The sequence below is a fragment of the Genypterus blacodes genome, unplaced genomic scaffold (assembly GCF_046128005.1).
Source record: "Genypterus blacodes isolate CSIRO-AG114 ecotype Tasmania unplaced genomic scaffold, CSIRO-AGI_Gbla_v1 ptg000061l_1, whole genome shotgun sequence".
In the NCBI taxonomy this organism is placed as follows: Eukaryota; Metazoa; Chordata; class Actinopteri; order Ophidiiformes; family Ophidiidae; genus Genypterus; species Genypterus blacodes.
In genome coordinates, this window is record NW_027466873.1 from 941,829 (window position 1) to 959,410 (window position 17,582).

A 17,582-nucleotide genomic window follows, 5' to 3' on the forward strand; every position below is an offset into this window, starting at 1 on the left:
GTTGCCCCTTTCTTGTAAAATGGAGTTTGTTTTGTTTTATGCAAACTCTTCTTTATTATCATTCACTCAGCCTATACCTATAAGAAAATAATCTTATCTATTTTATACAACGACGACTAAAACAATATAATAATAATAATAATAATAATAATAATAATAATAATAATAATAATAATAATATCTCTACTCTGGGCAGCTGGAAATGTAAGACTGGGATCGAGAAGAGAAATATAATTGATTAAATTAGAATTGTAGTGATCTAATAAAGCTGAAGGAAAACAGTGAAATATTACAAATATGGAAACACCACAGATGAAGCAAGAGCTCAGTTTCGTTTGCTTTTTTTATTTCCAGAATCAAATACATGAACAATGAATGGCAAAATGATAGCTTTTAATAAAATGGAACTATTTAGTTGTAAAAAAGCAAATCAAATGAAAAGTATCAGCAATAAATACATGTCAATTAATCTCATCCAGTGAAAGCAAAAGACACACAAGTTCGTCACAAAATCATATGAAGATACAAAAGAAAATACAAAAGAAGGCTTAGCAATGATGGCTACATTAAATATGCTATTTGTATGGAATTGGCAGTACTACACTAGCAACCAAAGCAAAAGAATATAGTTTATGGTCTAAAAACAGAACTCGCATTTCTCAAGCCTCTGGCTCGTATATTTTAAAGTGCACATCATGAACTTTTGAAGTTGCAAAACAAAATACATTTATACAAACAAATCAAACATTAAAATTAAAACATAAATCACAAACAAAATCAAGAGACTTCATAGCTACAAAAGTTGCTTAGACATTATCAAATATAGGCAATTATCCATAACAGTGATTTTCGTGGAAGACATATTTTTGGTTGGAGTGACGTGGGAGATACCCGTGGCAGTGCTGGACGCGACATGGCAGAGGTGTCTTCCAGCCACGTCTCCATGGAAACTATAGGCTTTTTATGCATTGGCAGAACCGAATTAGGCCTATATCACATAAAAAATAATCTTTAATTTATGCAACAAGTTGATAAAATAGAATTATTGTTAAATGATTTTCTGAAGAATCAAAAATGTCTGTCTTCTTAAAAATGCATTTATGATTGACACGGTTTACGGTCATTCTTTTGATGTGAGCTATAGGGCGACGCTTTACAATAGTCATTTTTCAACGTTATTTTAGTTTATTTCGTAGGAAACAGTATGGTGGTGGAGGCTGCGTAGCTTCAGTTCTGTCAAGTCGTCTTCTTCACTGGAGTGGAGCTCCATCGCTATTTCGTCCGAGTCACTGAAGTGCGAGTGCGGGGAAAACTCTCCGTCACTTCTAGGAGACTCTTTCCTCTCACCGCCAACTACCGCCAACGAGCCACCCGCCCTGGGAGAGGACGAGGGAGAGGACGAGCACATCACCTTCTCAACCATGGCAGAAAATGAACCTGCGTCGAAGGAAGCGCGGAAAGGCACTCCGCTGAGGTGGACAGGGACAGGCGCCGCCGCGGCTCTCCGGCAACTCGTCAGGGACGCGGAGGCGGTGTCCTTTGCGTTATCAAACCCAGCGGCGGATGGAAGCAGCGTGTCACACTTTGGCGAGTTGTCATTGTCGGAGTTGTCGTTAGTGTTAGTGGCGCCGGTGGCGGAAACGGGGCCTTCCAGAAGATCCGCCAGGGCGTTGATGTAAATCTGCGCCATCTGTAGGGTTTCGTATTTGGAGAGCTTCTTGTCGTTGTCAAAAGCCGGAATGACGCTGCGCAGCTCGTCGAACGCGTGATTCAGCCCGTGCATCCGCCTCCTCTCGCGAGCGTTTGCGGCTACGCGCCTCTGCTTCACCACCCCGTTGCCCGGTCTGCTAGACGGCGCTCTCAGTCTCATGGACTCGTCCTCCTCCAGCCCGGGGACCGAGCCTTTTAGCCGGCACAGGTCCCTCACTTTGACCGAAGAAGAGGAGGCTGATTTCCTGTAGCTGTGGGGGCTTGGATGTCCCGAAGACACCGGGGATTCGCTCTCTGAAAGAGGATTACAAAAAATACTTAGTTGCATACTTTCACACTCTTCTAACACACGTGTGATTGTTGTTACTTCCGATGCGTGAAAGTTTAAATTAAACAAAACACTTGTTATAATGAAGGTGCTACAGGTGATATTGTTATTGTACCTTCCTCATCATCATCATCATCATAATCATTCTCACCGTGGTAGGAGCCGATGCTTGGGCAGGGCGAGTGCCGCAGGTACTCGGGAGAAGTGTCGTGTGCCGCGCAGGTGCCAGGGGGCTGCACCGGAGCCAGCCAGGCGCGTGGGTCACTGCCACTGTCCACGAGCGCCAGAGTGGGCGAGTACCGGGGCTCCTCCAGTCTCGGGCTTTGCTGCTCCGAGTCCAGGAAAACCACCTGCCGCGCACCTTTGCTCCAGTCCTCAACATTAAGCACGTCCATGTCTCCGACCGCAACAGGTATAGGCTCACTGGACCGAACGTAAACAACAAGCTCGGGACGCACGCACGCACTGCTTCTGCTCTCGCGGTGTGTGATATGAGTGTCGCGTGCGGGACTCCTTCTCTGGTGTCTCGAGGCGCGGCGTCCGTTTAAAAAGCGGCACGCGCCTGGGAGCCCCCCTCCTCGCGCTGGTCGCGTGTTGACGTCCAATGAGATGCCTCGGTAAAGCCCGAGAGAGGGTGATTATGACCCCCCCTCCCACTCCCCCCAGAAGCCGGACTGTTTATGATAACGTTACGATATAAGGAGTGTTTAACGCGAGGGAGGTAAGGGGAACCTCCCCTAGGACGCACGGTGGGGGGTATGTGTGTGACGGTTTAGGCGAGGAGCGTGGACAGCGCGAGACGTGTGTGTATATAGGACAGGACTGCTACCTCACCGTGCGTCCCATGTAGGAATGAGTGTGTGTGTGTGTGTGTGTGTGTGTGTGTGTGTGTGTGTGTGTATGTGTGTGTGTGTGTGTGTGTGTGTGTGTTTGTGGATGGAAGGGTTACAAACTGTCTGAAGTTGTCATTTAAGTAGAAAAAAACTGAAAAATGTGGCTCCCTTGTGTGCCCATAAAAATCGATATTTCGATATTTATTCTTTTTCCAAACCTCCCAAAACCCCAATAAGTCAAAACTACTGCTATCCTTCACGGAACAAAACAAACACCAACTTAATGGCATCAACTGAAACTATATGAGCAAACTACAAATGTTCTAGAAAAGTTTTCAAGAAAATCCCTCCCAAAAAAAGTTTGAAACCAAAAAAAAAAAAAGTTGCGGCTTCTGCGGCTCGCGCGCTCGCCGTGGAATCATTCATTCCGAGATCATCTCCAGTTTCCATTTTTCCTTTTGTCCGCGGGTCTAAAAGCTTTTGATCCGGCTCTCGGAACGCCCTGCCGCTAAAAAAGGCTTCACAGGGAACGGAAACCTGAGCAGGGGGCTCACGCTCAACAGTGTTTCCGTATACTGACACGAGCTGTATGCGGTGTGGCGCGCGGCGAGGAGAAAGTACACACACTCTCACACACACTCACAGAGAGCGAGAGCGAGAGAGAGAGAGCCACGCTTCTCTATAGTGATTTCTCCTAACCTCACCTACTTCTAATTGAACGGTGCAAACAGAACAGTAAATAAAGGCAGCAGCACACATTTGGATTGATTGTTCTGTTTTAAACGAACTACTTGGCAGTCCAGTGATCAAAGCAACTGTGCTTACAGGACGCAACCTTAAGGACTGAGCTGACAAATGATGCGCAAAGGGCTAATTGCTGGGTAGAAACCGGCTATTTAACCCAATTTAGTCACAATCGATTAGAAATAAGAGGGCCACAGTCTACAGTATATGTTAAATGAAGCCCTTATAAGGAACTTTAAAGAGCCAACTAAACCAACCCAGTGTGTTATTCTTGCCATAGATAGGAAAGGCAAGCATTTTATAAACATCAATAGTAAGTAGAATAATTGTTTAGGATAGCTTGAAAACTTGAGACCTATACCAGTTTGCTCGGAAGCAAAAACGATCCCACAATTTCAGAGATAACCCGACATCAATCTTTTCTATTTTTTATTCATGTATTCATCATGGGGACGTCTTGCGGGCTAGAGGTCTGGCGCCGAGCGATCGCCCCCTCCATCCACCTACAAGTCCCCCTTCCAACGGGCCGGGCAGGGCTCCTGAAGCTACCGACAGGTTGGATATTGTAGCTGGCGATTATTAAAGTGTCCCAGCCACAATGGAGACTCTATGTTCCATTGGTCACGCCTGGGGGGCTCCTCCACAGCGAGGAGGGGGCTCCCATTCCAGTGCGCAAGAGGAGTCTGCGTGCTGCTGCTCGCGATTCCCGTCTCCCTGGAGACCGCGGCGCGACGGGCACGAGACTGGAGTGAGGAGCGCTGGACCGGGATTGCACAAGTTTTCCAAAGTCTTTCCATAGCTCAGGATGTCCCAATGTGGTGCTGTAGTTTGTGTTTGTGGAGGACTTGAGAAGAAGCGCACAGACTGGACTCTCCTCTGTTGGATTTCAGGTTTATTATTATTATTATTATTATTATTATTATTATTACGATTATTTCTTCATCTGATACAATCTACTTTTAATTCGAGTTATGTCTATCACTCATGTTGTTGAGCCTGACAGGGATACAGGAGGAGAATTGTGACGTTTGTAATAATGTGCTATCTGAAGAGCTGAATAGTGCCACCCCCTGGTTAACAAAGGTCACTACAATGCAGTGCTCCATTGAACTTCCCATGGATAGACTTCAATGGCGCGTCAATGCAGCTGTTAGCAACAAGCGTTTGAACTGAGATTGCAAGTGAATGACAAAGTCAGTAAGCACATGACCTTAAACGGATGGAGCCATTTTCGAATACATAATAAAACTACACCATGCATAAAAATTAATTGTGCATTGGCCTTTTGAAGGTGTGGATGCACTGTGACATCATCAAAGTTACATTTGACTATTATGGAAATTAGATTACATTTCATCACTGTCTTCTAGAAATTTTAAAATAAATAAAGAGTGAAGCTCAAAGTAACCAAAATGTTATTGAACACATTTATAAAGTGAATATTGACTTTTGCAGACATATAGCAGCCATACTGTCATATAGAGGAGCAAACCAAACAGAGATGGTCCAAACTAATAATAGGTGATTAGTTTCCAGTTTATCCATTTGTAATTCTAATAACTTTCAAATCTGGTTGTCTGTACTGGCAAACACAACAAATACATAGCACTGTAGAAAACCTGTTTATTAGACAAATTATACACAGAAAGCTTTGCCACTTGTAACAGAGGCCCCAGTTTGTTCAGTTTTTGAATAATATGCAACACATACAACAAAATAGGCCTATATTAAATACTGTACATCATAGATTTTTGAAAATTATCAAGTAAATCCTGTACGTTCTATGTATGAAATTAAAAATGTTAACAGATAGCGCAGGAGCAAGTTTGTGCATGCTTTCTTTTTAATCAACTTGCCAGTTTTTGTTATTTAGGCAGCAAATAATAAAATGAACTCAGGATGACATGAAAAAAAGTGTTGTGTTTATGTTTATGTTGACCATGGGCAGGACAAGGGAATACCAAATGCAGTAATGTGACTGCTAAAATCAACACTAAAGCTCATTATGATATAGTATTTTCTTTTTGTTAAACAAAAATAGCATCAACATGTAAAATATACATTTAATAATGTCTCTCTCATTTATACTAAATAAAACTTTTTAAATATCTGTGTCCTATGTGTCATCCAATAGCCATACGGTAGCCTATAGCTGTAAGAAAAGAATGCCTAAGAATGCTTCAAAAACACTGCGGCTTGACTGAATTCTCTACGCACAACATTTTGCGGTTTTAGTTCTTAAAGATTACAAACTGAAAACTTGATCTAAACAACTAACATTATCAATTATTAATACAGTGTTAGTGAAAAGGGTTTGGTTCCTTTTTTTACCACCCCAGCCTCTAATCCACAAAATACTCCCTTTATACTGCCTCATTGTGTACCATTCCCCTTCCCCCACCCCAAATGCACCTTAATGGCCTCATTTTAATTAATTGGCACTTAAAAAACAAAGTTATATAAACAGTACCCTTAACAATACAGATATGAAATAGAAGTGTATTTGGGATTCATCATAAAAGGCAGCCAGTCGAGCTCTGATGTCCATTGACTCTTCATGACCTCCCCATTGCCCGATTACTGATTTGCGTCTCCTAAATGATGCTTCCTGTGGGCTGTGATATTCAGGGTACAGATAGCGAGTTGAGTTAAGGCCTGTACTAAAGATGCTGATGCAATGGCTTCTCCTCAACACACAGTCAACTCCATTTCACCACTTGAACTTGATAAAAAGTGAATGGTTCTGAAGAAGCAGCGATGACATGAGCGTTTACTGTATATTTGAAACATCTGGGCCATGGCAGCACTGAAATAAAGTTACAACAAAGAAAATAGAAAATAAAAGAAAACTCTGAATGGCTTAATGATGCAAAACCAGAGACTACAGCACTCATTTAGCAGTTTTTCAAAGTTTGCTGAGAGAAAAAACAAGTAGACAGCTCAGAACAATGTTATTTTTGTACTTCCTGACCAAAACACACTCCACGCATTAAAATCTATTTTTTCAAAAACAAAATTCAATAAAAGACATATAATAAGCAAAAGCTTTTAGAAGTCTTTTAGCTTGTTTTGTGTTTTTTTTTCTTTCAGTTGTTTCTGTTTTTGTATCGTCCCTTTTTAACTATTCCTCTGAAAGTCTGATTCGAGGACCTCACCTTGACTTGAAAAGCAGAGAGCACAGTACAGGTGAGAGAATCTACATACAATCACTTACAGGTCTGTGGGCACTGGTACAGTGCAGTGGGCTTGACAAAGAGTTTTGTGCATCAAAATGGTGAAAACAGTTCCAGGCTGATGCACCAAAATGGCAGAAATAGATCAATGCACCAAACTGATAGTTCTGCAGTGTCATACTGTTGCACTGTCATTGTATTCCAACAGTTGTCACACAGCTGTCAGACCGCCGGCGCACCGTGAACGTGTCAGAACGCGTTCAACAACGTCTCAGCTCCAGTCAGGCCACCGTGCGGACAACGTCTTGGCGATGATTACACATTTTGAACCACAGGCATTGGTTGAACAACACCGGGAGTGAGTATGATGGACTCCATGTAGTGAAAAGGCAGAGAAGAACAGATGAAGAACTGGAATCATCCAATCACCACTGCGATGACGCCATGAGAAATCCACAGTGGGCTGTTGTAAGTATTCCCAGGACGAAACTCTTCATTACGTACGCCTCCTTATTTACGTATTAGTTTGAGGCCCTGATAGGTTTAGTTCATGACCACAGACTCTTCCGTCCTGGACCTCACAAGAATATGTCTTTCTTGTTGTTGCTGGACCTTTGACGTTGGCAGAGGGAGTCAGGTCATTACAGTACATATCAATTACACGAGCCGGTACTCATGTCATGAAACAGAAACGATAAAAAAAGACGTCCCCTCTTTCACATGTCGCCCCCCCTCCCCCCCCAAACAACAACAAGAACGACAACAATAAAGCAAAGATTAAATCCCCGGCCCTGCTCCCACTCTCTCCCCGTTTGCACCTCACCAGCTGGTTGGCAGGAGGATAAAGGAAGGGACACCCGGACGAACAGACCTCCACCTCCTTCATTCTCTGCTCCACATACAAAATGGACACCCCTTGAAACATCCCAGCAGAAACTGAAACATTATGATTCCTATGTACACAGATCTCTATCTGCTGATTTATTTACTTTTTTTTTAGCTTAGCCAGAATGTACTGTTTTACCATCTCGTGATCCACGCTTATCACCTCCCCTCCTTACTGCTGCTGAACCAACCACCATCCTTGGCATCTCCTCATATGGAGGTGCCCCTGTCTGGATCATTGCCATATCCAAAGTTGGGTCCTGGACCTGTGGGCTGGTAGGGGATGGAGGACATTGTTTTAATGGGGCTGCGGAAAAAGCCACCATTGGGGGCCCTCTGCCTGAAAGGGCCCACTCCGCCAGTTCGGTGGTCCTGGAGGACTCCCCCGCCAACGCCACCGAAACCAGCAGAAAATCCAGCGGCGGCTTTGGCAGAGAGGCTGCGGCTGAGGGTCTGGATCTGCTCGGGGATGAAGGTGGTGGTGGTGATGTGGGTGTTACGGAAATCACTGATCTGCTCGAGTGCCTGGCGTGCAGCAGGCAGTGCATCCATGTCAAGGGGTGTTAAATCGACGGAAGAGGTGGAGAACTGCTTGTGGGGGCTTTCATCCTCGGTGCACAAGCTGTTAACCCGCCGGTGTAGGTGCTCCAGGTCGATTTCCTTATCGTCCTATAGGTGGGGAGGGGGAGGGAAGGAGAAAAGTTTGCGGTGATGGTGAATGAGGTATTGGGAATGGAAGTTAAGGAGGAAGAGGAGAGGCAAGAAGAAAGCATTTTTGAAATAGAGATATGTTGGGAAAGGAAACATAGGATGGGGACGTAGGAAGGGAACGTGTGAAGGTAAGGAAGAGGCAGATAGAAATGTGAAAATGAAGGTGAGAGAATGAAAGGAGGAAAAGGTAGAGAAAGAAGTCAAAAGGAATGAATGTATGATCAAGGAAAATTCGACAAAGGAAGAAAAGGAGAGAAAACAAGTAAAGGAAAAAGAGTGAAGGCAGTACAAAGAGTACAGGAGTAGGAGTGGAAAGAACAGTAAAAGAAAGGAAGAGAAATGAGGAGAAACAGAGGACATATGTGCAGAGAGCATATATTTTGAAACAGAGGAAGAAGGATGGGATGTGTTTGTTTGATGTCGCCCATCCAGTCAGTATAAATGGACAGGAGTGCGTGAGACAATACAGGATGAGGGAAAGGGGGCGTGCAGGATGCAAAATAGAAATTTGTGGCACAATTCACAATGAATCACAATAAGACAGTTGGCAAAGTTAAGTGAGGACCAGAGAGTGAAGTGCAATGAAAGCAGTAAGTGGATGATGACAGAAAGCAGGAGAGCAAAGGAGAAGAGGGGGAAGATGGAGGGAAGGATAGAGAAGCACACTCTGCGGTCAGGAAATTGAGAGAGAGAAGCACACACACGCGCGCGCACACACACACACATACATGCACTTGTACAAGGTCTATAAGGGAGTGCGGCTAATCTGGAATGCACACCGACATCATGCTGTGTGCTCTGTGTTTCCAGTGCACTAAATCTATTGTCAAGCAAGCATTATTGTACATTATCTATAGTACTTAACATCTTCTATACAGAAAGCAAACAATACCTTTTTTTTAATCTCTCATCCTTTACCTCTCGTCCTATCTTAACCCGGCCAACATGCTAGAGAATTCACATTGAGATTAAAATCTCTTTTTCAAGTGAATTTCCCCAAGACACTTACAAATTATAGTTATGACAGCTTATTCTTAAATGCAGTATATGGTATCGATGCTTTAATCTCAAATAAACATTAACTTGCTTCAACCATAAACAATGTAAGTACTTCAACCTTTTAAGATGGAACTGAAACTTAGTCACTATATCATAATATATACTCACTGTATAATAATACATTTACATTTCAATTGCTTATCCACATAGTCTTAGGAATGGTAACACTCAGTGAGGGGTGTGTCATGCTTTGGCCAGAGGAGTGGACGGTGGTGGAGGGGAGCTCAGTTTGCAAAGAATGGTTGTGCAAGTAGCTTTGGCAGGAGATGCTGAGGGATCAATGTGGTCCAAAATGTTCCCGGTTTTGCATTGTCCACACACACGCACACACACTGACTCACTGACACCCACACACACACCTACGATACCAAATGGAAGTGTGCTTCTCTTTTGTTTCCGGGTGTGTAAGAGGGACAGGGTTCACAAAACAGTATTTGGTTTTCAGGTGGTGGTGCTCAACTGGGTCTAGTTGGTGCATTTTAGGGATGGAGGTTCATCTGTGTTAAGGTGTCTGGAAAGCCTGTCCAGGTGCATACTCGGTGGGGGGGGAGGGGGGGTTTGAGGAAAGGGGTCATGTTATGAAGTGTAAAGATCTACTGACCATGTCCTATGCATGGGTGTGGGGAGTTCGGCGGGCGTTCTGGCCCTACTGTGTGTAGTTCAGAGGTAGAGGAGATTAACAGTAGTGCCGCCTGGCTGCCATCTAAGGAAGGGACAGCAGGAGGAAGTAGAGGACCGGGGGACGCGTAAGTGGTCACACTATCATATACACATTAAAGGTTTAACGTGGATAATATTGAAGGAGTAGAGAGTCAAAGTGAAGGGAGACTGATGGACCCATGAGTGGAGAAATAAAAGGACTTAGGTGAGGAAATGTAAAATGGCTTTTTGGAAAATGTTTAAAAATCCTTTGGTTCAGTGGCGTATTGTTGTCGTCTTCTATAACACAAAGTCATTTTTGAGGAACAAATTTGGTCAGTGCCGTGAACGCTAACTCTATATAAATATATATCTATTTAAAAATAAAGTGAACAGATATTTTTTGTGAAATGCGGAAAGAGCAAATTCATTGCAGACTAAAGGATTTGCAAAACCCCCTGAAATATAAATTCTTCATTCATTCATTTTCCCATCAGAGCATCAGAGACGAGCTCTCTTTACTTCTATATAGAGAGACTGCACCCTCTAATGGCACAAAGGCATCATTGCACATATAGGCCACTGGTATACAGTCTTAAAAAGAGCATTGCTATGCTGTCATCGTCTAAAATCACATTCCGGTTGGCTCCTTAATTTCCTTCATTCTTATATTTTATTTTATTGTCATGGATATATTATCACATCATGAGAACCATCTACCATGATCAATGATTCATTTGCTATTGTAAGTATAACCTTGGTGTGGGCGGCGAGGTGGTGAAGGTGGTCATTCTCATTTTGGGAGTGAGCTCAGAGGGGTTGGAGGATTCGTAGGAGTGCTGCACGATCAGGGCACAGGGAATGTCGCAGCATGCTGGGGGTTGGTAATGGGTGGCAGTGGGGGCGCTGGTGTTGGGGAGCTGGATCTGGGCCTGACCACCCAGTGCAAGAGGGAGCTCATTGGGGCTGTGAGGGCAAGGATCGGCAGCTTGCCTGGCAGATGGACCATCTGCCTGTGTCTGGTGTGCATGTGGATGTGTCATGTGCATGTGGGTGTGTGTCAGGAGGGAGACAGAGAGAAGAGGGTTTGTTTGTGAGTGTGTGTGTGTGTGTGTGTGTGTGTGTGTGTGTGTGTGTGTGTGTGTATACGTGCAAGTCAAGTGGGAAGGTCAACACAAACAAACCAACAAAAATGCCATAAAGACCAACAGCAGAGCAGAGACAAAAGAATGATGAGTGACAGACAAGTTCAGGCAAATGGGAGTATGGCAAGGTGGAGGAGGGGAGAAGTCGATTGGAGTGACAGACGGGTGGGGGGTGAGTGAGAAAAAAGACATGGTATTCAGTCAGCACACACGGTTAAGCAGGTTGTTCTGTGTTGTTGTGTCCTCAGAGAGACATTCACACAGTAGTTATGTACCTGGAAAGGGTAGATGTTTAAATGGCATTTTGTATTGCTCTCTCCCTCTCTCTCCCCCTCGCCCGCTACACCCCTCAACACAGAGTACTTATCTACAAAACAAAACAAAAGGGCAGTATGAGAGCTTTGAGCCACAGTGACACAGATCATTTCACAGAGTTAGGACGAGCAGCAGCAGGCGATTCCCACAATCCAAACCGTCAACTTCAAAAAATGAGAGGTGAGCTGTTTTGGGTGTGTCGAAGCTGATACACATGGAAGCGCCTGCTCTTCTCATGCTAAATCTATATGAGTTATACCACATATCACACATGGTCAAAACCAGAGATTTCATGATATATGGAAGAGTTCTGACATTGTTACAAGTTGACAGTTGGTTTTCGTTTAGTTATGTCTCTGTAACTGATCAATTGATGATTGAACAGAGCTTGTGACGATGCCACTGATGCCCATGACAGAACTCCTTCATACAAACCTCTGGCAGAACATCAACAGGCCAGAGGTCAATGCATTTATCCACGTATATGGATAAAGTGAGCCTCAGACACTCATCTGGAAATAGTTTGTCAAAGGATCCAAGAATCTTTTTTTTTTTTTAGACCTGCTTCCAAACCAGTGTTAGGGGCACCTTCATCCATTTCTTATCATATTTCTATTATAAACATACTCAGACATCCCCCCCTCACCCAGGCACAACCCCAAATATGTGCTCAGATGGGTTGGAGCAAAGTGACAAACCTGAGGAGTAGCTAAAGTCCATAAATATAAGTAATATGTGACACCAAATACAAGAGCACATTCATTTTGTTGGACTAAAATGTGAAATGTAGCTTGATTTGTAGAGAAATTGTCAATATGCACTCCAACATTCCCCTCTGACTCTATCTGCATATTAAACCCCTGTTGTTTATTTGTGCCCGTGATACGTACTTCATTACACAGATCTAGTGTTAACCTAAGAATTCTTTGGAAATGTGTGTGTATGTGTATGTTTGTGAGGATACAAACACGGCAAACCCCCCCCCCCCCCCCCCCCCCCCTAAGTAAACATTGACAAGCAGTTTTAAGAGATAGCAATGTCAGCCATTCCAACACACAACACAGAACCACAGCATGATCACAGTGACACATAGCCCACAGTCAAAAGCAGTAAACACACAATTACAGCATACAGTATGAATGTACAGTATGGGATTATTTATGTTTCAGAATGCATAAAAGAGACAGACACAAACACACAAACACAGTTTAGTAGTAGATTAGTGGATTATGGGTTGGTAGAAAGTATGTATGCGTAGGCGTATGTTGGTGGTGGCTCTGTGTGTGTGTGTGTGTGTGTGTGTGTGTGTGTGTGTGTGTGTGTGTGTGTGTGGCAGGCGGGGGTGGCATTTTGGCCACACTCTTTGATGAATGAAAGCAGTCATTATTTATGACAGTATTTACTGTTCTTAATTGAATGGCATCCATCATGAAGTCGTTGGTGTGCCATTGAGCATTTGACAAGCGGATTGTTGATTGTTGCTAGAAACACACAACTGAAAACCATCAGGCCACAAGAAGCACGTACACGGGGAGAAAATGCATTAATGGGTTTCATGATTTGGCACATTTCACACAAATTGGAGTTTTATTGAAACGAGACATGAGTGCAGAGGCTGGATCAATGTAAGGTGTTCATGCAGGTGTGCGTGCGTGTGTGTGTGTGTGTGTAGACTGTCCAGACGGGGGCAGCTGGTGTTTGTCTTGAGGAAGGACAAACAAGAGTGAGGGTTTTGATTATCCGATTATCAAGCATTGTTAAATAATAATCGCTATTTGCCCAGTTTTGCCCACACATCCAAGAAGTGAATTTGAATCCAAACTGCATCTAACTCCACTAAACCTCAATCTATCATAAATATTTTACATTTGTGCACTTCCTTACTTTAGGCTAAGCCACAAGGCAGATATACACTACACATCGGATAGTATGTAATGTCAGTAGATTAAATATTTAATGTAAATAAAATTTAAACATTTATAACTCCACAGTGCTCTGAGCGGCTATATCCATAAAAACCAGAACATTCCATGTGGGAGATTGTTGTCTTAATGCATTCAATAATAGCAAGAAAAACATATAATTCACTGTGGTGTTTATATTGGCTGAAATGAACTCAGTAAGTCTATAAGTCTGACTTGACACAGTAACTCACTGCAGTAGAGTTGGCCTATGAGGAAGAGTCATCATGCCAAATCTGGAAACCCATCATCCTGCTCTATACCAATTTATACACCAAGCAAACCCACATTGCAGCGCGTGAGGGGCCTTGATTTCCCTTTTCACGCAGATGTTTCTGCACGGTCAAACCTCTGCCCCGATCCCAAGTGGTATTAATGCACAGTGTGACATTAAGAGCAAAGCTTCGTAATTTAACCAGCAGCACACTGGTGGAGTTCATTTAAAGCCTCACTTTATGATGTTCAACACAGCAAACGGCACAAAGGAGCCGCATCCTCCCCAACTTGTAAATGCAACATGTGCCATTTTTCTAATTATCCTCTTTGATGTCGACTTAGATTTGTCTTCCTTCCTCCACTGACTCAGGACACGCAGCAGCGGGCCCAGCTTGACTGTCTCCTGTGCTATCCTCAGTCTACCGTCTTTGCAGCTGGCTGCTTGTTTGGACACATTCTGCACAGATGGTGATTTCGATTGGAGTGTGGTCACCCCACTGTTTTGTTGTGATATTATGACAGGATTGTTTTAAGCACGAGCAGATTTATTAAAGATTAAACAGTTCACATATTCCCACAGTACTGCAGATAAATGACAGCCCTTGATTAAAGCAGCAGTTTCCTCTATGGACCATCAAGCAGCCCTAGGATCAGTGGTTACTCAGAGCAACACTTGAGCTCATCAAACGGCAACCTGTAGGTCAATACTTTGGCAGGGTGAAGGACAAAAGCCAGGGGTCAACTATCAAAAACAACCATGGCTGACTGAACCAACTTCATGTTCACCATGGCAGCACCAAAGCAGCTGCTCACATTATTCATTTAAAAAGCATAAAAAGCAATAACTTGCAAATGACATCATGCTTCCAAAATGAAGTCAAATATTCTATTCTTAATCTGTATTAAAAATATATATTCAAAAGTAGATAATGAACAGGAACAAGAGCTACAAACAAGAGTCAAAGTGAATCACTTCACTGTTGGGAACCCACTCCTGTGCTCAGTCGGGGGCTGATTCTACTGGCTGCTCTTAGTGGCTAATGACGATGGAAGGGGTGTGTGTGTGTGTGTGTGTGGGTGTGTGTGTGTGTGTGAACCGCACCATGTTCATGATCGTGATTCAAGCTTCAATTGAGGGTTTGTTCCTTTTATGACTGCTCAGTGGCAGACATGACTACTGGTCTGAATGACAGATTAAAGCTGGTGGCGACACAGGGGGCCTGAAGGGAGGGAGGTATCTCATGTGTGTCTCTGTGTGTGTGTGTGTCTCTGTGTGTGTGTGAAATATTGTTCCCTGATCAAAAGCTCTGGTTGTTGTTAAAGCTAGCAGTGGTACACAGCTGGATACATCTAGATAGCAATGCCTATGTAATTGTGGTGAAATATAACCTAGGAACCTTAAAGCAGATGGCAGGAACACAATGTATAACTATAATTGAGAAAAATATTAAAGCACTAAACTAACCGAGCCCAAGACATATTATGGTCTCTGTTTGAGTAACTTGTAAGATGTCTTGTGCTTGAATACTTTGTACACTCAGTTCTCTCGGTGTCCTTGTGCAGAATGAAATGACGTTAAATTTACTGGAAACAAAATCCAAATTAGCCAATTGAAAACCGCTGCTGCACACGACGCCTTCACACAGCGCAGCTTGTAGTCTGTTCGTTTAATGATGACAAATTACAGAACAGGCCGGAGAAACTTGTTGTCTTTATAGTCCCTGCTCACACCGTCATAAGAAGTGCAGCAGTCCGCTCACCACGTCAGCAAGTTTAGCTGAAAAACTGATTCATCTTTTAAATGAGTGGAGGAAAAAGGGAACACACACACGCACACACACACACACACACACACACACACACACACACACACACACACACACACACACACACACACACACACACACACACACACACACACATATACATGAGATGTAAGTAAACATAAATAATTAAATGAATAAACACACAGCCCAAAGGAGATATTATATAAAGAACAGATCCAATTACAGGCAGTGGTTTATTGTCGGACAATGTGTGGAAATCTAAAGTAGTTTGAGCCGGGAAGCCTTTGCACTTTACCAGCTACTAACCCTGCAATAACACAGATTTCTATTTTATGTGTATGATATATGTGTATGTCGTATTTAAAAGCTGTATGTATGTATTATAGTTCCACCTTAAAAGGACATCAACAATCTGGCCACAACAGCTGAGGGGATTTGAATATGAGATTAATCTAAAAAGCGAAAAAGCAGATTTCAAACATCATTGTGACGTTATCACAGTGAGTGACTGAGCCAAGAGTTAATGCTACAAATGTCTCCTCTTAACTTGTTTCCTGCAGTGAGCGACGTTCACTAGAGTCCTAATTAGAATTACGGTCATCTTTGTTCCCAATTAAAACCCGTTTTGAATTTAAATAGGGAAGACAGCACTGATTGCTGGTAAGTCAGTTTTATATCTCGAAGGGCGAGAAGGGCGACTTCAGTCTCTGAAGTCATTATCCACAAGTTAACCTTGACCTCGCTTTATCAAATAGCTTCCTCTGAAGCGAAAAACCCAATTGTCTGAAGCTAAAGTAATTTACCTGATTGCGAGAAAACATTTTCTGCAAATATTAATGGTCGCTGCTTCGTGCCTCATTCTCATTTGTTACCAACACATAAATAATTAACTCTAAACCAAATGTGAAAAATACTACGTCCCGCATAATTAAATTTCTGTCTGTCAGTGGCACATTTTGCATAACAAACTGGCTTCGCTTTGCTGCAATTTCACAGCTTTGATGAAAATTATTTACTTGAGCACTTTATCAGCCTGTGTTTTAGTACACATGAGGCTTGCTGAGATGGGTTAGGGTTGGGGTGTTAAACGGGAGCTGCTTCAAATCCTTGACAAATCCATGACTGGATCAAGGCGTTGATTGATTTAAACAGGCGCCAGCAACAGTTAAAACTCTGCTGGTAAATATTCTGAGCAGAACGCCTCAAGCTTTTGTAGCTACTATGCATTAATAGAAAAGCAACAGTGAAACTAGTGTACATACACGCTGATATATGGGCTTTTACTTGTGGCTGTTCCGTTTCTTTTCTATGGTAAAGCAAGCAAAGCCACCAGGCCACATCACAATGCAGACTGCAGGGTTATTACCAGGAGAAGATGCTGCCTGAGTCACTTTGATTGCCTCAAATGATATCCCTGCTGAGGTGATCAACCGTATATAGGCTGATTGGATATTTCACAGGGTGCTGCAGCTAATTTACAAAGTGGAGCCGTGCCACTGTTTTGGGGAGAACAGTGGTGTAAATATCCTTTTTAAACACTACGACTCAGTGTTTCTGTCTCTTTTTTGTTCACAGCGTTTATCGCTGCAGGTCCTCAGGCTGTTTTTGTATTCCAGTTGTAAACATTACCAGTGTCCCCTTATCATCAAAACATTAACTTTTCAATAAAATAACTGCTTGATTGCCCCACTCTAGCATCCTATAAATGGATCTGCATCATAGAAACTGTATTTGCAAAACAAGTTAAATAGACGTGACACAGCCAGAACTGGAACGTTGAATACATAATAGCGGCAACAAACATTTTTCTTGTTTATAGTGGTGAAAAGCCATTTTGGAGTTGACGGCCATTAAAATATTTTCTTTGGGAATCTGAAATAAGCACAATCAGGGTGTAAGAAAGATTCTGGGTAAACATTGTAACCATGACATCTAATACTCTAATACTATTCTTCATGCCAGTACCTCATACTTTTCTCTGTTCTGGATCTCTATGTGTCATGTGAGTGTGTGTGTATCTGTGTGTACATGACGTACAAGCCCCTAGTAACAGCTAAGCAGATGTAACATCACATC

The 17,582-nt window shown here is 43.0% G+C and overlaps 2 protein-coding genes across 2 annotated transcripts in view; both read right to left on the minus strand.

The window, feature by feature from the left end:
• Positions 1-1,180: 1,180 nt before the first annotated feature.
• Positions 1,181-2,433, minus strand: atoh1a (atonal bHLH transcription factor 1a). The gene is made up of 2 exons (XM_076154177.1): positions 2,190-2,433; positions 1,181-2,004 (listed from the first exon to the last, which is right to left on the minus strand). The coding sequence occupies exons 1-2, from the start codon at positions 2,431-2,433 to the stop codon at positions 1,181-1,183; spliced, it is 1,068 nt and encodes a 355-aa protein (XP_076010292.1).
• A 5,450-nt stretch (positions 2,434-7,883) lies between these two features.
• Positions 7,884-17,582, minus strand: part of grid2 (glutamate receptor, ionotropic, delta 2) — a 351,200-nt gene continuing 341,501 nt past the window's right edge. The window contains exon 16 of the mRNA XM_076154034.1: positions 7,884-8,342. Within this exon, the coding sequence (XP_076010149.1) occupies positions 7,884-8,342 (459 nt within the window). The remainder of the gene's footprint in view (positions 8,343-17,582) is intronic.